Genomic DNA, 23,568 nt, shown 5'->3' on the forward strand with positions numbered 1-23,568 from the left:
AAAAAAAGAACTGATAAGCTTGACTTCACTGAAATTAAAATTTTCTGCCCTGTCAAAAGAATGAAAGGAAAAGCCACAGATGTGGGAGAATTACTGGCAAAAAACATACTATTGATAAGGGATTATTAAGCAAAATATGCAAAGAACTCTTAAAAATCAACAATAAGAAAACAAAAAACTGATTTAAAAATCGACACCTTACCAGAAAGATATATAGATGGCAAATAAGCATATGAAAAGACACTCCACATCATATGTCATCAGGACAAGGCAAATATAAACAAGAAGATATCAGTACATACCTAATACAGTAGCAAAAATCCAGAATACTGATAACACCAAACGATGTTATATAAATTCCTATTACATAACAGGAATTTCCTTTCTTGCTGGTAGGAATTCAAAATGGTATGGCTTCTTTCATAGACTTATCACTTTCTTACAAAATTACTCATACTCTGTTTTACCAAAGGATCCAGCAATTGCACTCTGTGGTGTTTACCCAAATGAGTTGAAAAGTTATGTCCACACACAAACCTACACACAAAGGTTTACAGCAGCTTTATTAAAAATTGCCAAAGCCTGGATGCAACCGACACGTCCATTAGCTGGTGAACTGATAAATAAATTTTGGTACATCCAGACAATGGACTATGACTCAGCACTAAAACGAGGTAAGACATGGAACTTTGTCAAAGTCTCCTGCATGGCAGACAGACTGTTTACCATTGAGCCACCTGGGAAGCCCCAAAAAAGTTGCAAAATTAAGCTCTTAAATACAAAAATAAAATAATGATAATTCTGTGCTATGAAGAAATAAGCAAGAATCTACCATCCTGAAAAGGCAATATATTATATGATTCCAACCATAGGACACCATAAAAAATACAAAACTATGGAGACAATTAAAAAAAAAAATTGGTGGTTGCCAGGGGCTAGGGAGCAGTGAGAGATGAATAGGTAGAGCACAGAGAATTCAAAGGCTAGTGAAACTATTCTGCACACTATAATGGTGGATACATGTTTTAAATTTATCCAAACCCAGAGAATGAACAACACCATGAGTGAACCCCTATGACAATGGTGTGTCCGTGGAGGCTCATCTGTTGAAACAATGTACCACATTAGTGGAAGAATGTCCACAGGGGAGAAGGAGGTGCATGTATGAGGACAAGGGATACGTGGGTACCTTGTATTTTCCGCTCAATTTTGCTATGAACCTAAAATTAGTCCAAAAAAAAATCAAGTTTATTAAATTTATAAAAAGTAATCATGTTCTCTTCTCTCTGCAGAGTCTTGCTCAAAGAAATAAATATCAACAAGCAACCACATAAAGGCAAGAGCCTTCAGAGACTCAAAAGGTAAAGACTGGGGACTGGATTTCAAAATTGCTTTCCTCATATATCAATAAACTGATTTCTTTCAACTTTTAAAAACTGTTCCTGTGCAAGTAAAATGTCTGCTCTTTAATACAGATTTACATGCAGGAAATTAAAAGCTTAAAACATAATTTTCAAATCCTCTCAAGTTGCTTTAAAGTCACTGAGTAAAATTCTAAAATCAGTAAAATACCTATCTTTTTAGTGGATATGGAAGAAGAACTTTAAATTTTATATGTAAAAAAACAACCTTAATCATTCAATTTCCAAATAGGCTGAATAAAGTAAATGATCATAATATTTTAGAAATTCAATTATTTATTATAAAGAACAAAACAAAAAAATTCATTATTCATGTCTAAATTTTAATTTGCAGCTAATTTCTAACCTGAATAATATATCAGTAAGTATTGCTCTCCAAGGATAACAAAAATCAACAATTCTTAACAAAGATGATAAAGAAGAATGAGAAAAAAGAAAAATCCCAGTGTATATAAGATCAAATTCCTAAGACAAAATTTTTCTTTCTCTCATTCATTCACCAGATATTTACTGAACATCTACATAGTACCAAGCCCTGCAGTAAGTATTAAATGCAACAGAGAAAGGACCATCAAACCTCTGACTTCTTAGAATGTATTTCAAATGAGAAGAAAAAAATCCTACTTTTAAGTTAATAAATTGTTATGTCGTTTAGTCGCTACATCATGTCCAACCCTTTGCTATCTCATGAACTATAGCCTTCCAGGCTCCTCTGTCCACAGGATTTTCCAGGCAAGAATACTGGAGCGGGTAGCCATTTCCTTTACCAGGGGATCTTCCCAACCCAGGGATCCAACCTGCATCTCCTGCTTGGCAGACAGATTCTTTACCATTGAGCCACCTGGGAAGCCCTTAAGTAATAAATACAAAAATAAAATAACGATAATTCTGTGCTATGAAGAAATAAGCAAGAACCTGCTCCAGTCAAGGTGGGGAGGGAAAGCCCCTCTGTGGAGCTGGCATCTAAACGGCCTCCTGAGAGCTGCGCGGGCACCAGGCACAGCACGTGCGTTGTGAATGGACTTACGGGCTGACCAAAGGTAATGCCTTGCTGAGGAAAAACTCAGGGTCTTAACTGACTGAAAACTAGTGAGACCAAAGCACAGGAGTGAGAAGACTGTCCCACGATGTAGACAGCAGGCAAGCTCCAGATCCTGCAGGGCCCTCACAGGCCTTGGTGAGTAGTTTGGGTTTAGTTTTAAATTCAGTGGAAATCTATGGCAGAGTTTTAACCAAGAGAGTAACATGCTTAAATTTGCATTTTACCTCGTCCTGGCAGTTGCTATCACAATGGCCCAACAAGGTACAGCAGCTTGACTACAGCTTGGTAATAACAGACGCAATGAGTTGTTGCTGTACAGTCATTAAGTCATGTCTGACCCTTTGTGACCCTGTGAACTGTAGCTCGCCGGGCTTTCCTGTCCTTCATTATCTCCTGGAGTTTGCTAAACTCATGTCCATTGAGTCAGTGATGTCATCCAACCATCTCATCCTCTGTCATCCCCTTCTCTTGCCCTCAGTCTTTCCCAGCATCAGGATTTTTCCCAGAGTTGGCTCTTTGCATCAGGTGGCCAAAGTATTAGAGCTTCAGCTTCAGCATCAGTCCTTCCAGTGAATACTCAGGGTTAATTTCCTTTAGGATTGATTGGTTTGATCTCCTTGCTATCCAAGAGACTCTCAAGAGTCTTCTCCAGCACCACAGTTCAATTCTTCAGGCTCAGCCTTCTTTAAGGTCCAACTCTCACATCCGTATATGACTAATGGAAAAGTCATAGCTTTAACTATACAGACCTTTAAACAAAATCTATAATATATTTTTGCAGTTCTTTCTGAGAAGAACACTCTTCACCCATGTCTTTGAAGACCCTTAATCATGGGAAAGTTTATCATGCAACAGAATTAATACTATGAATTAATTGTATGCATGATGAAGTTCAGTGAAAAGAAAGACCTGATTTAAATCTCAGCTTGACCTTATCCTTAACAGGGGACTTTACACAAGTTCCTTGACACCTACGAGTGACTGTTTATTCTTCTATACAATGGGAATGGGCTTCCCTGGTGGCTCAGATGGTAAGGAATCCACCTGTAATGCGGGAAACCTGGGTTTGATCCCTGAGTTGGGAAGATCCCCTGGAGGAGGACATGACAACCCACTAGAGTATTCCTGCCTAGAGAATCCCTGTGGACAGAAGCCTGGCAGGCTACAGTCCATGGGGTTGCAAAGAGTTGGAAACGACTGAGCGACCAAGCACACAATGGGAATAGTAACACCTAAATTTCATAGAAAAGTTTTCATACTTAAATAAGAAGTTTGCCATCTGCTTATACACTGTGTCCATATACAGGTGCTCTTCAAACATTAATAATCAACTCCATCCCCTTAGTAACAGCAAATGCTAAATGGACCAAGTGGAGGAGATACTTAATACTGAGGAATGCATTGCTGATGGTGGAATTTCAAGCATCAGAGTACAGGAGATATTTTGAGGCAGAAAAGCATTCCCCTACAAGCAACTGTTTGTTCCATCAACTGGGACATTAAAAAAGGCTTCATGGTACTGTAAATATTTACAAAACACTTCAGGAAAAATGACTTATTATACATTGATGAATTCTGGTTAAAATACAAAGGTAGTTCATAAAATCCAACTTCAATAAGAACCATTCATTTCAACTACTCTAAAGCTTACTACGGGACAATAAAATATTAAGAAACATTTTTTCTTAAACTAATAAAACTATACTTAGAGGGGGAAAGATCAGACAAAATTTTCATTAGGGCAAATATCAGAATAAATTTTTACAATCGCTAGGTTTAAATGAGTCATTTCAAAGTTAACACTTAAAAACTGCTATCTGCTTATTTGCTAATGAATAAAATAATAGAATACAGAACACTTTTAAGATTCCCTACCACTGACATTACACTTATAAATGCTTTATTCTATGTAATGGGGCTTAATGTAATTAGTGTCAAGGTTTATCTAATTTTGTTATTTTTCTAATTATTGAAGTTTCAACAGTTGAGACATTAAAGGTTTTTCCGTATGTACCTTGACCTGTTCTTGAAAATCTTAGGATTTTTATTAATTTTCATTGATTTCAAACTAAATACATGATATTTCCTGAAAAGCAGGGAATACATAGAGGAAAAATTAGTATGCTTTGCAGAAAAGAAAATGTTCCCACTCAAAACAATATCATGATACAGACTGGGAAGAGTATTTCTTCATCCGCACTACCTCATCTGTTTGTTCCATATAACACCTTTCCCCCCGAGTCTGTTTCCTTGGAGAAAAGAATTAAAAGATGAAGGAAGGAACACATAAGGCACATGGCTATTCTGGTCAAGACAACTTACTCTAAATAACCATCAGTAGGAGAGGGAGAGCAACGAGTACTCAGACAGGGCATTATGTAGATCTGTCTCCAAGGCATTTGAGAAAGTCGCTTTGTCCACGTAACCATGTTCTGCTGAGACACATGGATATGGCTGAATGAGATTTGAGTGACACGTATCTGCTCCAACTGCTCTTGGCCCAGTATACCAGCTAGGAAATATTTTTATCAGTTCAGCTCAGTTGCTCAGTTGTGTCTGACTCTTTGCGACCACATGGATTACAGCATGCCAGGCTTCCCCGTCCATCACTAACTCCTGGAGCTTGCTCAAGTTCATGTCCATTGAGTCAGTGATGCCATCCAACCATCTCATCTTCTGTCGTCCCCTTTTTATTGCCCAGATTATACAGTCTATTGGGCTTCCCTGGTGGCTCAGATGGTAAAGAATCTGCCTGTGATGCAGGAGACCAGAGTTCCTGCAGGAACTCCCTAGGTCCCTAGGTTCCTTCCCTAGGTTGGGAAGATCCCTTAGAGGAGGAAATGGCAACCCACTCCAGTATTCTTTCTTGGAGAATCCCCATGGACAAAGGAGCCTGGTGGGCTACAGTCCATAGGATCACAAATAGCTGGACACAACTGAGTGACTAACATATACAGCCTATTGGCCTAGGGTTGCAGCCAGTTAACCTGGACTTTCAGAGGCTTCCACTTAGAGTTTTATAGAGGTAGGTAGACAGACAATATATCTTTACATATATGAATGCTATCCAGGTCCTGTCTACTGAAGTCATGCAAATAAACTAGATTATTAGCTTCGGTATATTTCTTTAATAACATTAGAATATGCTGCAGATGTCAGAGTGGCCAACTAAGTATAAATAAAACTAGAATTATGATGAAAAAACAGAAAAAACCCACAAGAGTGAGGTTCAAATCCTGGTCTTTAATTTCATGACCATGGGGAAGTTATTGACATTCTTTAGTCTTACATTCATCATCTGCAAGATGGAAACCAGACTCTTTGCCTCACAGAGCTGTTTTAAGAGTAAATGATACTCTGTACGCCATAATATTTGTGTACCAGACATATAAGTGATCAAAAAATGCCTAGTGAATTTGGATCTATGCAGTATGGAACACATGGTTTACATTTCTGGGTTCACAATTTAAAAAGAAATTAAAGCTTTAAGAGGCAGAGGCAAAAAAACCTTACAAGATTCAAATGTAATGTTAATACCTGAAGAATCAGTACTACAGCCTGCTGCTGCTGCTGCTGCTAAGTCGCTTCAGTCGTGTCTGACTCTGTGCGACCCCATAGATGACAGCCCACCAGGCTCCCCTGTCCCTGGGATTCTCCAGGCAAGAACACTGGAGTGGGTTGCCATTTCCTTCTCCAATGCATGAAAGTGAAAAGTGAAAGTGAAGTCGCTCAGTCATGTCCGACTCCTAGCGACCCCATGAACTGCAGCCTACCAGGCCCCTCTGTCCATGGGATTTTCCAGGCAAGAGTACCGGAGTGGGTTGCCATTGCTACAGAAAGGGAAAAGATCTCAGCTGTTTAACTGGACACTTTCTAAGAAAAAAGAACTGGGGAAGAAAGTGTGTTAAAAAGGACGGACCAAGAATTTTGGTTAAATAAAAAGAAATTTCAAGTGCACATTATTAAAAATTAGAAATTAGCAAAGATATGAAATATGCAATTAGCTTCTATAATGAATAGATTACAAGGAGTAGAGGTAATCATACTTCATTTGAAGATAATGCAATTTCTAAAATCTGTTGTATATTTCCAATATACGAAATAGGAGATGTAAGAAAAGCTAGCAATCAGGAAACTGAAGTCCTTAAGAGCTCCAGCTAAGATTTCATATAGCTTAGGAAAGCAACTTTCATAATTTGGGCCTCAATTTCCTCATTTGCAAAATTAGAAGGTTTGATTTTGAGTCTATCTTGGCTATAAAAACTGACTTTGGTCTATTATGGTTTAAGGATGACATATATGGCAAGAATACAGAAGGCAAGCCATGAGAACATATCAACAATTACTTCCAGTGAGGAGGCAAAGGAGAAACACGACAGCATTATTACAATGCAGTAAATTACTACCTTGATGTAACAAAACCACAACAAGTAGTCTGAAATTTTTTAAGCAGCTTGACAAGATACTCACAACCAGGAAAAAGCCTAACTATCTAGGTCACTACTTCATGGAGGCATAATCAAGTAACGATTACACATTCTAATGTATGGTACCAAAATGCCACGCTTACCTTTTGAAGGTCATGTTTTACAGACAGCATGGGTATTTTTGACATGTTTTGCTTATGAGGAAGAATAAAAATATCTGCACTGTCAGAACAAATGGAAATCACTGCTAAGAAGAGAAGGCACTAAAAGATGTAGATTTTTGATGGGATAAGAAGTTCATGACTGACATGCCAATCATGTACTCTAGATAACAAAGAAATGCTTTCTAATCACCTGTTAATGGTTCATCATAAAAGCACTGGATATTTTCATGTAAAAATTAACTCACTCAGTAAAAGCATTTTTATGAAATATGGCATGAAACACGGATTCAGAGCTTCCCACTTCCTCAAAGGAACCAAGATGACATATAATAAAACATGTATAAACAGTATATAACTTAGAACATATATATACAAGCTAAGTTCAATTTCTAATCTCATGTTCTCTCACCTACAAATAAACTTAACTCTGAAAGGTTTGCCCTTAAAGTCACATCAAGACTAGGAACTTAGTATTTCCCATATGAAATAGCCATTTTCCAGATTATTTAATTTTTAACTTCAGGTACATGAATAACACTTTTTTGGAAAAAAACATGTAAATTCCTTATCTTACTCTCTGTCAAAGGAAACTGAAAAGTTTGTACATAAGAAAGGTTTCCTCAAAAACACTTACTTTACAATGACTAATTCAAAGACAGGCAAGAAGGCTCAATGAACAAAGAATAAATCAAGGAACTGCTTACTTGATGGAGGAAATAATCGATGATATAAGTGACATATTTGAAATCTCATTAAGAGCAAGTCACACTAATAAGCCTCAAAAAAGTTCTAACACTTAGAGTTAAGAAAGAGCACACTTCTAAAACATACACACATCCTACTGTTATACCACATTGGAACTTAAAGTCTTGGTTAGAAAAATGAGCATCTGAGGCAAACACTATTTGATCTGTTCTCTTAATTGTAATATGCAAGCAGTAGCCGAACCATTTAATCTCATCATTGATAAAGGATATGTTTCCTTTACAAGAAAATTTACAAGAATTTTCAAGTTTGTAAAATAAATATCTATTTAATGGACTCTATTGATTGTTTCAACTCTGAGCACAAGCAGAAATGCCAATGTGACTGGAAGAAAGAATAAAATAAAATCCCTGTGTTACCACAGTCCATGTTATTTGTTCATATTTATGCATTTATTTATTCAATGTTATTCACTTATCTTTAATTCCTATTAAATTTTATGTGAAATGGAGAACCACCCACAAAATTACCTGACAAGCAATGTGCACGAGGTAGACCAGCTCTTTAGATTCACAGCCATTTTTTGTTACTTCATTCTGTTCTTCTGAAAGTGAAAGCTAGAGGGAAAGAAAGTCACGGTTAACAAGCAAGAATATAATCAGCATTCAGTAATATTTGGGCCCTCACATCAATTTAATGTAAGATATGCCTTATATTAGAACTTCATTGCTTAAAGCAGATAGATAAAATGAAGAAGTCAGGATTTAAAAAAAAATGTTTCTACTTGAAAAAGAATAGCTACATGAATATGCAAAACAGAATCATTTTGCTGTATGCCTAAAGCTAATGTAAGATGTAAATCAACTATACTCTAATATAAAACACAACCTAAAAAAAATAAAAATGTTCCTAACAATTGTCTTTGTGGCACATATCTACACTAGCACAACTACAGAACAGCAGTAAAAAATAAAACAGTACATTCATTCTATAGCAGGCTTTCATGTCCTTGATGTATAGCACAAATATGAAAGGAAGTTCAAGTGGGCCCCAAAAGACAGTGTGACCAGAGGTCTCAGAGAGCAAAGGGTGCATTACAGGGACTGCACACTGGCTGCTCAGGGGACAGGCTGGGCCTGCAGACATGTTCTATTTCAGACTCACCATGTAGGTCTGCACACTGGATTTTATTTTATTTTTATTTGACCACAGCTAGCATTTAGAAACTGAATGATTTCATATGAAAAAATACAAATCTCTGGCTCCTGTTGGAAAATCTGAACCTCTGAACTACTGGACCCACATTCTCACATGGGCAACAACTGGCTGGGGCTGCGAAGTGACCGTCCCTTTGAACGAGGCCTGTATTCTCCCCGAGTCTTTGTCACAGAAGCAATTACTGATTTATTTTCCATCGACATCTAGGTGGAATGTTAATTATCATTCATCTTGCTACTTGCTTTGTTATTTTTTCACACCGTACTCACTTCACTTATTCACTCACACATCTGTTCCATCTAGACATGTGAATTTGCAAACTCAGCTCCAGATACAGACAACCCTGAGTTCAAAAGTGCCACTAACTGGTTATATAATGTTGACCTACCTACCTAATCTCGCGTCTGGAAAATGGGAATGATATAATAACACCCATTCTCAAGTCTGTGCATATTAAATGAGATAATACATTTAAAGTGTTCACCAAGGTGCATGGCACTCAGTAAGCACTTAGCAATCATTACCTATCATTAGAGTTAATATTATAAGAAAATAAAGTTGACAAGAATATATTCTCTACTTTTGAAAGGAGTATCATTGAAAGTATTTAAAAAAAAAAAAAACAACCAACCTCCTAGTATTAAGTAGGAGAAATCTGGAAGATAACAATCATTCTCACACTAGCCCAAACTAGCCAGATTAACTACAAAATGAGTTCCTTAAAAATTGAAAAGAAACCTACCCAAGCTAAGGTGCAAACAGTGATGAAAAGACTTTCCTGAGATAGAAGAGATTCCTATGGATGTGCCTGGATGCCCGGCAAGGATGCTGGAGGATAAGGAACCTGCCTTAGACAGGGTAGGGAGAAACCCACCAAACCTCAGATGACTGCCTGTGGACTGGAGTGAGGAACTAAAATTCCAAAGAGCACTGTGCAGCACACAGTCAGACCTAGGCACTCAGCAACTGACTCCCACAGGTGTTCAGGTATCAACAAGTAGATCAACACACCAAAGGTGGGGCCAGGGGGAGAGAGCAGGAGAACTGAGAGAGATGAACCCGTGTGTGATGTGTGCAGAGCCTCCCCAAGCACAAGACAGCTGAGCACTGGAGATGGAGAGAGGGCAGGAAAGCTGAGGCCCGCGGAACATTTAACAAGTAGAGATGGGAGGGGCAGAGAAAAGCTGAGAGAAACCCCACTGGGGCAATGCTGCATGTAAGAGTATAAGGCAGCTACACACTAGAATGAGGGCAAGGGGAGCCAGAGAAAGCTGGAGAGCAAAGAGAACTAGCAACCAGAGGGGCTGCTCTCCCTCAGTTCAGAAAAACTGCTGGCTTAACAGTAGAGCACAAACAGACCTCAACAATTTTCAATTTTCCCTGCTAAAGAAAAACAAAACAAAAAAAAACCTCCTGAACTCAGAATTCTTAGAAGTAATGACAAACAAAAGCAAAGTAAAGTTGCCAAAGGCCAGGTCTATAGCAGGCTTCCCAGGCGGCTCAGTGGTAAAGAACCCACCTGCCAATGCAGGAGATGCAGGAGACTCAGGTTCGATCCCTGCATTGGGAAGATCCCCTGGAGGAGAAAATGCCAACCCACTCCAGTAATATTGCCTGGGAAATCCCATGGACACAGAAGCATGGCAGGCTACAATCCGCGGGGTCACAAGGCGTTGGACACAACTGAATGACTGAACACAACATCACCACAAGGTCTATATCAACCACAGATCAGCTTGATTCTGCTCACTTCAAACATGACTAACACAATCTAATACAACAATCTAACAGAATGGAAGAAGGGATAAGCCCATTCCTGGAGGTAAAAATTATTGATTTTAGTCTCTACTGTCTCTTATATAACATATTTGGCATTAAAAAATTACAAAATATACATGGAAGCAGGGAATTGTGATCCATGGTCAACAGAGGAAATAAGCTAAGGGACAGACACAGAAATGCCCCAGATATTGAAATAATAAAAAGAATTTAAATTAATTATGGTAGAAATTCTAAAATTTAGTTTGAAAAGATACTCTGTAAGAAAGTAAGAATATACAGAATTCTAGCAGAGACTGATCTGCAAATATATTCAAAAGAAAATGCTACAAATAAAAACTATGATATCAGATATTAATAGCACACTGAATACAGTAGATGCAAGAATTATTGAACTTGGAAACAGATCAACAGAATGTATCCAAGCTGAGACAGAGAGGAAAAAAAGAATGATCACTCAATCAATAACAGTACACTTGAGATCTCTGAGACAAGCAACATGTACAACCAGTGTGCCAGAAGGAAACGGGATTTGAATGGGGGAGAGAAGTATCTGCTGAGGCAAAAGACTAGAACTTTCTAAAACTGGTAAATGATATCAACTAACAAATTCAAGAAACAGTGAACCTCAAGTAGGATCAATTTCAAAAGTCACAAAAAGGCATATCATAATCACACTTTTGAACAACGAAATAAAGACAAGAATCTTGAAAGCAGACAAAAAAAAAAAAACCAAGAAAACATATAACTTTAAGGGGAAAATAAATAAATGACAGGGGAATTCTCACCAGAAGTAAGAGAGCCCAGAAAACAAACAGAAACAACTTTAAGTGCTGGACGAAAAAGACTGCCAATTCTGTATCCCATAAAAACAAGCTTTAGCGATTTTAGGAATATAAACACATTTACAAATGACAACAGCTGAGAGACTCTGTCTCTAACAGATTAGTGCAACAATAAAAGCTAATAGAACTTCCTCAGACTGACGGGAAATAGCACCACACAAAAACCCAGAACTTCAGGAGGGGATAAGCAACACCAGAAAGGGTAAATATGTAAGTAAACATACAACACCTAAATTCTCGACAGTAACAGACAGCAGAAGTTTGACACTAACTTAACAGTTTTGAGAAAAGAAAATAAATGAACCTAAGTTTTATTCAAACCTAAATACACAAGAGGGGGAAAAAAAAGCATTTTCTGATGAATAAAAGCAATTAATTCCCATCAATACATCTTCAACAGACTTCTAAAATGTATCCTTAAAGATGAAAAGGCATTCCAGGATAAAGAATAAGGTAAAAAGCAGAAATACCGAGCAAAGAATTCAGCAAATAAGTATTGCATCAAAACAAATCTTAACGTGTAACAAAAATGGTGATTAATTATAAGAGATAAAGAGATGCAACTATAAATCTAAACAACACAACCATGGAAGCCAAGAAAGAGTAATTCTGCTTAAATCATTCTATCTGGTACTGCTTGAGAGAAGAGTAAAGAGATTGATAAAACTTTAGACTAAAAATTAGGTGTTCAAGTTAAATTTTAAATGATAACCACTAAAAGGACAGAAAAACCCTCTTCAGCTTTCAAACAACAGAGAGGTAAAAAATTTTAAATGTCAATACCTGTAACAGAATTATGAACAGAAGCAAAATCAACCTTCCTAAGCAAAACAGAAGCAGGAGGAAGGAAGAAGATAGAAGGAGAGAGCAGATTTCCAGATTGAGGCAAGGAGATGGGGGAAAAGCAAAACAGGATAGTCAAATGGCAGCAACAAAACGGTGCGGTGGGCAGCTACAAATGCCAGGCCCTTCACAGAAACATAAAAAATCAAGGGAAAACTCTTGTCAGAGTGAGAACCAGCTTTCTCACCACTCTAGAAACAGCAGAAACTCATGAATCTGTTCAGGGTGAGACACACGCACACCAAAGACACACGAAGATCCTGAGCTTTAACCTCTACTTCATCTTTAGCTAAGGTGGAGATATGAGCAGCTTGGTTAAATGCTGAATGGACACTCAACACAAAGGAAATGTGAAAAGACTGGAGAAGTAGATTTCTGTTTGTTTTACTTTTTATTTTTAGCTCCTGGCATTCAAGGAATTCCCTGACAAAACCCTTCTGGAGCCTGTGCTCCCTGCAGTGGAAGTGCAAAGTCCTAACCACTGGACTTCCAAGGAAGTCCCAATTTTGTAGATTTTAAATAAACGATATAAGACACACCCAAAGAGCTTAAAGAAACTACAAAGAACTAAAGGAAAGCAGGGAAACAATGTATGAAAAAAATGAGCATATCAATGAAAAGAAAGAAAAAAAAAGGGAGCCAAACACAGATTTGGGGGATGACAAAATCACTACCTAAAATGAAAACTTCACTAAAAGAGAGCAACAGCAGATTTGGGCAGGAAGAAGAATCAGCTTACTTAAAGAACGGGTAAATAAAAATATACAGTCCAGGGAACTCCCTTGTGGCTCCAGTGGTTAGGACTCCATACTTTCATTGTCGAGGGCCCTACTGCAATCCCTGGTTAGGGAACAAAGATTCTGCAAGTCACTCAGCGTGGTCACACACACCCACACACACACAGATATACAGTCCAAAGAAGAGAAAGAAAAAAAGGGTGAAGGAAAACGAAAAGTACCTAAGGGACCTGTAGGACATCATACAGAGTACCAAAACAATACATTATCGGAATTCCAGAAGGAAAAAGCCATAAGGAGATTCTCTGAGGAGTGATATTAGGAAGACGGACGAATAGGAGAACACTGACTTTAGACCCCTTCACAAAAATAGGTATTAGCAACTATCCGTCCAAGTTTTTATAGTTATCACAATGGGATACAACAAACCAAGTGAAAGATGAGTCAAAATGGGGGTAAAATATTTATAATACACATGGACAGATTTTTAAAAATAGAATATATAATGAAAAAAATGAAATGGGTGTTTACCTACCCTAGTATCTTGAAAAGTATCTGGAATTTAAGTGGGGATCAATAACTATCTGATGAATGGTTGAATAAGCAGACACAGTCTCACTGGAATACAACACTTATTTTCAAAACTGAATTCATTCTCTTTGCCTGTATAGTCTCTTCTTCCTCTTGAATTCCCAAAGTGAGTAACATAACTACTCCCCCAGCTGACCACCCTAATTACCCTAGAGCCCTCTATCACCTCCTCCTCTGCACACGTCCTTTCTTTTCATATTCCCAGGGTCAAGATCTAACCTACACCTTTAATTCATTATTCTCTCCTATCTCCCAAAACTTGCCTCTCAACCCTGCTCCTGCTCCCACTCTTCACTGCTGCTTCCCTAGTTCTGGGCCTCCCTGCATCTGATCCAGACAAACAGACTAGATGAATAAGCAGAGCGGTCTTCTAACTGATTTCTTTCCACTTCTTACTACACACTGCTCACAGTACCTTCTTCTCAAAATTCCTCAATACTTTGTCAGTCCCTACTAAGAAACTACTTTAAAGCCAAAATCCAAACACCTTAGATGAGCCTTGAAGGATGGCATTTCTCCAGATTACTTTCTAAACCTTGTTTTTCCACCATCATTCTAACCCGTCCATCCCCTTTCCTTCCAGAGACCTTGGTCTGTGGTATTTCTCCTGGTCTAAATGCTCTTCACTTCTATCTGTGCGTATCCAAAACCTGTTCAGTCTTCATCAAAGCCTTCCTTGAATGCCACAGGAAATAACCTCTCCTGCCTTTGAATCCCTGTAAGAACTCCAACAATCTTACTACTTTTATTGGTATATTGCTTACTTCCCCTGAGGAAAGACTCTCTTATCTACTTCGTCAGTGACACTCAGAGTACCTGCCACAGACAAGGCATTCAGTAAAATCATCCTGAATGAACTGTTTGTAGTCATTAAGACTTCCGCTACACAAGTCTGAACACCAGGATGTTTTACACAGTACATGAAGCACATATACCTGGAGTATACACACCATGAAAGATGAGGCTACATTTACCTATAGAAACTTATGGCAGGAACATAATGATTTATTTTTACTTCCTTTGATTTAATCTCAATCCTTTGCCTATATCTCAATCCTTTGCCTATAAGAAAAAGAACACAGAATTTTCAAGTCCCATCTTCTGGATTTCTTACAAATCTATTTTTGGAGTTATTTTTCCTATATTCACTTTTCTATAACCATGGAAACCAAGCTGAAATTAGTGTTGTTAGGATCTTTAAAAATACAACTCTATTCAGCAAGCCTTCAAGTGTTCAAAAAGTCCTTTCTCTGCATGGAGAACGGAAATCAGCGTAAAGTTGTATAAAAATATATCACCCCACCCACATAAAAACCATTCATCAAAGTTTAATCAACAGATTGCAAATTGAGCAAAGAAAGAGTTCTTTTCTTTTTATTCATCTTTTATAATGCTATTATGGCTGCAGTTTCACTACGACATACCTGTGCAGTTTGTAAACAGTTTTCCTCACCTCCATAGACTGTAGTAGACATGTAAACGTGAAAAATCATTTCTATCACATGTGGTCTGCTCACATCTATGATCAACATCCTAATATTCAACACTGAAAATACATCTTCAAAACTACTGAGTTGAGAACACCAAGTGGAAGAATAAGTCTTTATTTGAGATGTAACTCTATATTACTTGTTAGGTGGGTAATAAGTGAAGCAAGTTCTAATTTCAGAACATAAGGCTAAAATCAATGAGACAAAATTTCAATTCAAATTTCTTAGGAGAAAGCTAGAGAACTACATGCATCTTAATAAACTTAAGAGTCAATTTTTCCTTCCAGAACAGGAAAAGGACACTGTTTCCTCAGGGGAGTATCAGAAGAAGGAACTGGTGTGCTAATCCTTAAACACCAGAACCACCCTCAGCTGAACAAGAGCTTCCCAGCATGAAGAATAAATGGAAATAAGATTAAATGACAGAACAGCAGAATCACAGTTTCATCTAGTAGGTGCTCACTCCAGAATACACACTTGTTGGGAAACAAAGCTTCATGAGTATTTTCACATTTCTATATGGTCAGAACATTTTGAACAAAGAGACTTCAGCACTGAGGTTAAAGAAAGACTGAACGGGAATCCCGAATGCCAGAGCTCTGGAGAAAGTCTCCTCTCTTCCCAAGTCCAGATGTTTGTAAAAGAGACATCTTTGCTGCTTCTCCCAGAGAGGGTGCGTTAACTTTCCAGAGCGGAGTCCCTCCCTCCACCTCCAAAAAGGCAAAGGGACAGAAGTACCAGCTTTCCTACGGAAACCCCAAGTTTCAAAATGTCAGAATCTGCCTCTCGTGATACAAAAACCCACGTCCACATGTGGTATACATCTGGTTCCCACTGCATCACCTCATGGGGAACTGAGGCAAAAAGAACCAACACGAGTTACACTGTGAGGTTATAAAAGGTCCGATTTCTGATGCAGAGACCTCACGTTTCTGTTACAGAGAGAGAGTAACCCTGACAAGCTGGCATGTTAGCCTCTAAGTAGAGAAACATCTCAGACTCTTCACAGTTTCAGACTCAACAGTATGACTTTTGTAAGCATATTCAGTCCAACTCCTGGAAGTGAACTGCATGTGTAATGTGACTCCAACATATCTATATATCAACCAGTTTCACACACCTAACTTCTAAACTGGACAATCTCAAATGAGATACAGTTAAAATCCAGGACTTGGTTGATGGCAGCACTGATAACTCACTATGTCAACTCTTCATTTCAAATCTTCCCCTCAAATGACAAAGATTTCCAGGCATAACAGGAGGTATTACTATGGAATATGCAGAAAAGTAGGGTTGAAATTTATGTTTTGGTTTGAGGGAGAAGACTTTCTGGTAGGGATAGAAATAGTAAAATTATCACAGCCTTTGTTTCAAATGGTTACATACAAATAATATAAACTTCTAAATAAGATAAATTTTAACTGGAAACATCTACAAGCTAATCTTGAAATTGAAAGTAGTATTAAGAAGATGGGGAAATAAGCATTTCACTGATTTACTTCATTTTTATCAATGTCTGAAAGTCTCACAGATAGGTACCAAAACTTCTTGCTGGTACATGTTTCTATAAACGTCAATGGCTAAATTTAGAAGAATTCTTAACCAGGAAGAAAACTCAATCTGTTTCCAAAATAGTCTACTGAAACTGTTAAATATTAGATCAGTATACCATAAAGAAAGCTGAGCACTGAAGAACTGATGCTTTTGAATTGTGGTGCTGGAGAAGACTCTTCAGAGTCCCTTGGGACTGCAAGGAGATCCAACCAGTCCATCCTAAAGGAAATCAGCCTTGAATGTTAATTGGAAGGACTGATGCTGAAGCTGAAGCTCCAATCTTTTGGCCACCTAATGCAAAGAACTGACTCTCTGGAAAAGACCCTGATGCTGGGAAAAACCAAAGGCAGAAGGAGAAAGGGCCGACAGAGGATGAGATGGTTGGATGGCATCACCAACTCAATGGACATGAGTTTAAGCAAGTTCCGGGAGATGATGATGGACAGGGAAGCTTGGCGTGCTGCACTCCATGGGGTCACAAAGAGGCAGACACAACTGAGCGACTGAGCTGATACTGAAATACTGAAACTGAAAATGTGGAATCCATATATATGATCCTCAATGTTACTATTCTATAGGGTAAAATACAATGATGTGTTTTCTCTGGTTTCCTTTATTTTTAAACCATAAACCTTATAAATACATTACAATTTCAATATTCTAACCTATAGGTTTAATTTTATCTGAAAATGGAGCTAAATTTTTAAATCAACTAAAATTATAGAAAATGCATCTGTTATTATATAAGGCTAGTTTTTATATTAAAAGAAATATCACATCTAAATAAACTGATTACTAGATCACCAAGAATATAATCAGTACAGTCTTTCTTGTGAGGGGTAGTTTATCACAAAATTCCTTATAGTTGCAACGCTTCCTATTTGCAAAGATTTTCTTTATCCACTGCCTCAATCCTGATACCACTACCCTCAGGTCATCAGGAAAGTATTTCTTTCTACATTTCATAGATTATGGCCTGATTCACCAAAGTTCATTCCTTACAACATTTGCCATTCTCCAAAGTTCTTTAACCTTTATTAATTTCACCTCACTTAACTATCACAGTACTCTGATATTTTTGAAAATGTGTTTATCACTATTTCACAAAAAGGAAACCGGCCCAGAGAAGTTAAAGAACTTACTTAACAGCACACAGGGTACACCGCACTATTAACAATCACACTTTTTTACCTTCAAATACACTGAAGGTGTCGGCTATTTCAAAATTCTGGTTCATTCCTGCTTAAGACAGTAGTTTTGTCAGTGTATCCTTTTCTAGTACTTTCACAAAAGAATGTTCAGAATAGCTCTACAGCCTTGATTCAAACACAGACCCCCACCACTTAGCAGCTGTGACCTTAGGTAAGTTCTTACACTCCTTCTACCTCTGGTTCCTCAACTGAAACTGTTTTGAAGAGTCAATAACATTACAGTGCTACAGTGCTGTTACGGGACTGACTGCAGAAACAACATACAAAAGTACTTAGTATAACTTAGTACACTTAGTATCACATCTGGTTCACAGAAAGCATTCAATAAATACTGGCTAGTATTTTTTTATTATAATCCCAATTATTTCATTTAAATAAAAATTCAGGGCCTTTTTGTTTATATTTTATATTTTTACTTCTCAACATTTCTACAGTTGGATCAAACTCTATGACCTTTCCCCACATTCTCAGTATCAAGGCAAGAACGTGTCTGCTGATACAAATGAGTCTGCTGACAGAAAGTGTTAACTGAAAAAAAATGCACAACCTAATTTTAAGAATGACACCACAGTAGCATTTCTGAATCCCATGCATAGCAGCTTTAGCAGAGAACCCTCAGGAGACAAGTATTAAATTCATACTTTTTCTGTGCTGTATTTCAGTCAAAATCTGAGCTCTTGCATTCGGGTTAATTTAACTTAATCCTTTATATGAAATCCAATAAAAAGAAACATTAATTTACAGGTTCACAATTTCATGCGCAGAGGTGCCTGGCAGGTTGCAGTCTATGGGGTCACAAAGACACAAGACAGGACAGAGTGACTAACACTTTCAGATAACTGAATGCCGCTAAGTCGCTTCAGTCGTGTCTGACTCTGTGCGAGCCCATAGACGGCAGTCCACCAGGCTCCTCCGTCCATGGGATTTTCCAGGCAAGAGTGCTCGAGTGGGGTGCCATCGCCTTCTCCAGATAACTGAATAAGAGAATGAAAACCACACATATCCTGTACACTAGATGGCGCTGTCACACCAAGCACAGCAGAGCCTAATGCCTCAACAGCTTAAAGCTGAATAAACTGTATCTACACGTGGCAAGAGATGCTTTTCCTTCTTACTGAAAAACAGCTTGTGAATGTGAATAAATCTTTTTTGTTTTTTGGACAAAGGACTTGATCCACAAAGAGAAGTGCAATAAAGATAATAAATTTACAGAATTTAAAATGACATGCAGTTTTAATTAATAAATAATAAGCTCTTTCTGGGAGAAGGCAATGGCACCCCACTCCAGTACTTTTGCCTAGAAAATCCCATGGACGGAAGAGCCTGGCAGGCTGCAGTCCATGGGGTCGCTAGAGTTGGACATGACTGAGCAATGTCACTTTCACTTTTCACTTTCATGCATTGGAGAAGGAACTGGCAACCCACTCCAGTGTTCTTGCCTGGAGAATCCCAGGGACGGTGGAGCCTGGTGGGTTGCTGTCTACGGGGTCACACAGAGTTGGACACGACTGAGGCGACTTAGCAGCAGCAGCAGTAGCAGCAAGCTCTTTCTAGTAAGTATTGTTTATCTTGTTTTTTCTGGTTTCAATTTCTCTAAACAAAATTTAAAACTTAAATGTCGAATTCTGTAGAATTTTCTCTCAGGGAGAAAAATGTCCAAACTCAAATGCACTTATTAAAAAACAGTGGCCAAAAACAAATGAAGTATCAAGAATATCTATAAAATTTTATTTATCTAAGGAAAAAAGTTTGCTTAGGATTTAAGTTAATAATAGGGAGAGAGAAATGAAGGAAGGGAGAAGACAAAAAGTCTCAAGTTGATGAATAAAATTCCAAGTTGGTTTCTTGATAAGACCAAGCGTTAAGAATATCTGTACACAATAACTTACACCCGCAAATATGAAGACCTACATTAAATGGACCCTTTTCTATGAAAATATAGAAGATAAAAACCGACCTAAGGAGACACTGATTAGACCTAAAAAGAAACCAATCAACAAAACCAGACCAATAATCTAGACTAGACCAATAATCAAATTATATCGATAAGCTGAAATGGTACAGATTAAGTCTCCTGGAAACCAAACAGGAAAATTCTAAATTTTCAATGAACAGGTAATTCCCATGTCTACAAATTATCTCAAGACATTTATTTTTAAAAGGTCATGGGGCGGTGAAGTTCTCTAACTCAGGTTAGTGAACAAGTACAATATACAGACTAACATCGTTAATGAACACAGATATAAAAATCATAAAATCCTGACTGAGTAAAAAAGGGAATTTATTTTTAAAATATACAGCCTGGAAGTAGGGTTGTGTTCCAGGAATACAGATGTTTCAGCAACCTATTTCTGTGACTAGAGTAATGATTCTAATTTTTAAAAAACAGCTTCTTCCTGCTCCATGTGAAAGTGGACTAAACTAAGAACATGATGTGGTACAGCCTCTTCTGCCTGTGTCACTACATCCTTTTGCTTCTTCACTCTGTCACATCCCCAGCTCATTTAAGACAGAGCTCACAGTGCATCTCAGCTAGAGGGAACATTAGCTGTCATCTAGTTATTCTAGAGTATCCAGGAACCGTACTTCCTTTTCAGAATTAAGGTAAACAAGACCAAGCATAACTAATAATCTCCACTGAGGGCAAGACTGTATGGCACAATGAGTGCCACACCCATTCCACCCCACACCAGTATCCTTTTACTCCTCAACAGGACAATGCCATCTTACACCACATATTACAACTGAAGACAGTGAACTGATTCTTGAACTGGAAAGCCAGAGATAGGCTAAAGTGAAAGTCGCTCAGTTGTGTCAGACTCCTTGCGATCCCAAGGACTTCACAGTCCATGGAATTCTCCAGGCCAGAGTTTTGGAGTGGGTAGCCCTTTCCCCTCTCCTGGGGATATTCCCAACCCAAGGATCGAACCCAAGTCTCCCATACTGCAGGCGGATTCTTAACCGGCTGAGCCACAAGGGTAGCCGGAGAATACTGGAGTGGGTAGCCTATCCCTTCTCCAGAGAATCATCTGACCCAGGAATCAAACCGGGGTCTCCTGCATTGCAGGCGGATTCTTTACCAACTGAGCTATGAGGTAAGCCCTAAGGTCTGCTAGAATTGAGCTGAAACAGGATTTGAGCATAGCCGTGCAATCTAAAGCATTTGTTGTTGTTGTTCAGTCACTTAGTCATGTCCAACTCTCTGCAACCCCATGGACTGCAGCATGCCAGACTTCCCTGTCCTTCACCATCTCCCGGAGTTTGTTCAAACTCATGTCCATTGAGTCGATTATGCCATCTAAGCATCTCATCCTCTGTCGTCCCTTTCTCCTCCTGCCCTCAATCTTTCCCAGCATCAGGGCCTTTTCCAATGAGTCAGCTCCTCACATCTGGTGCCCAAAGTACTGGAGCTTAAGCTTTAGCATCAGTCCTTCCAATGAATATTTAGGACTGATTTCCTTTAGGACTGACTGGTTTGATCTCCCTGCTGTCCAAGGGACTCTCAAGAGTCTTCTCCAACACCATAGTTTGAAAGCATCAATTTTTCAGCACTCAGCCTTGTTTATGATCCAATGATATTACTGGTCCAAATTAATCTTTACATCTAAATTATTTTATAAGCAATTGTGTCTTTCCATCTAAATAAAGTTGAGAATCAGAATTTATAACATATAGGATTAAGAATAATTATTTTTATTTTATAAATCAAAGCCTTAAAGTTAAATACTATCAGATTTTAAATATTTAGGGGACAGTGATATTTTCTAGTATACAATGGCCTATTGCAACTACAAATTCTCACTATCTGAGGAAGAAAAAGAGATATTAATATGAAAATAAGAAATCTGTAAGTCTAAAAGAAATTGAACAAATCAGAATTTTAAAAAAAAGGTATGCAACTGCAGAATGTCCTACCATTGGGACATATTAATAGACAACAACTGAGTCAGTCATCTGACAGGATGAATATTTGTTAGGATAAACCAGAGGTGCCAAGTCCAAGGTTCATCACCTCTTCCAGACTCATTTTACTAAGTTTTCCCACTTACTTTCTCCTCAGAACATACTGTCAATCCCATGTTAAAAGTAAGTAAGGACTCTGAGAAGGAGGATTCTGGGAAGATGGTGGAGTAGGAAGCACCAGGAATTTTCCAGATTCTGGCAGAATCTGATACAATTATTCTGTAACTCTGGAGTCCACTGGAGGCTTGGGACTTCCAGGGGAAGGCTTGGAGGATAAACTGTGGTGAATCGTGGTCCATCTACCTCTCAGCACAGCAGCAGCTGCCCAGTACATGCCACATACACTCAAGGAGCAGCCTGCACGCAGCTTGTGAGAACCAGGGTGCAGAAGGACCCCATCCCACAAAAGAGAAGGATCCATGCTCTGAAAACTGCTGCTCCAGAGAGCAGAGGTGCCAACAGGCAGATAGTCACTGTTATTACATATTGTTGGAAAACCCTCCCCCACTGCCTGAAGCCACTTCCACAGAATTTTAAAGGCCAGTGCTCCTTTCCCTTCTTAATTTTTCTTTTCCCCTTTTGGGGAGCCAGACACAGACTAGGACATTCTAAAGCGATCGCATATGTGGGGGAAATCAGGAAGTGACCACACACAGGTCCATGGGGAAGTGAAGACTCAGGAAATACCTGAGGAGACCTTAAGTTTAAACATCAGGCTAGTCCTTGGCACACAGTGACCAACAAGTTTTAAAAAATAATAATAAACAAAAACAGAGAACCTTAGGGAAAAGGGAAAATCAGATTTCCAGAGTTGCCACGTTACTACTTGCATGTGACTCAGTTCAGTTCAGTAACTCAGTCACTTTGCAACCCCATGGACTGCAGCACGCCAGGCCTTCCTGTCCATCACCAACTCCTAGAGTTTACTCAAACTCATGTCCATTGAGTCAGTGTTGCCATCCAACCATCTCATCATCTGTCATCCCCTTCTCCTCCTGCCTTCAATCTTTCCCAGCATCAGGATCTTTTCAAATGAGTCAGTTCTTCACATCAGGTGGCCAAAGTACTGGAGTTTCAGCTTCAGCAAAAGTCCTTCCAATGAATATTCAGGACTTACTTCCTTTAGGATAGACTGGATGGTATGTGACTAGCTGCTTCTTTCTTGCTACTTTTAAGATTCAAATGTCCAAATCAACAAAAAACCACAAGGTACACAAAGAAACAGAAACTATGGCTAGTTCAAAGCAAAAAAATAAATCAACAGAAACAATCTGCAAAAAAAAAGATAGTGGATCTATTAGGAAAAGACTTTATGCCAATCGCCTTAAAGATGCTCTCCAAAACCAAAGGACAATGTGGGAAAAGTAAAGAAAATGACATATGAACAAAATGGAAATATCAACAAAATGGAAATACCAACAAAAAGAAGTTTCTAAAAAGAAATTCTATACCTGAAAGCACAATAACCAGTGAATATTCACAAAAGAGACTTAAGTGCAAATGTGAGTAACTAGAGAAAGAATCAGTAAACCTGAAGATAAGGTTTACTCAATGGAAATTTCTGATTCTGAGGCACAG

At 38.3% G+C, this 23,568-nt stretch overlaps 1 protein-coding gene across 4 annotated transcripts in view; it reads right to left on the bottom strand.

The window, feature by feature from the left end:
- Nucleotides 1-23,568, bottom strand: part of ARHGAP32 (Rho GTPase activating protein 32) — a 203,479-nt gene that overhangs the window by 76,223 nt on the left and 103,688 nt on the right. For all 4 annotated transcript variants that reach the window (XM_061406428.1, XM_061406426.1, XM_061406432.1 and 1 more), the window contains one exon: nucleotides 8,290-8,376. In XM_061406428.1, the coding sequence (XP_061262412.1) occupies nucleotides 8,290-8,376 (87 nt within the window). The remainder of the gene's footprint in view (nucleotides 1-8,289; nucleotides 8,377-23,568) is intronic.

Source organism: Bos javanicus, chromosome 29 (genome assembly GCF_032452875.1).
Source record: "Bos javanicus breed banteng chromosome 29, ARS-OSU_banteng_1.0, whole genome shotgun sequence".
Classification (NCBI taxonomy): domain Eukaryota; kingdom Metazoa; phylum Chordata; class Mammalia; order Artiodactyla; family Bovidae; genus Bos; species Bos javanicus.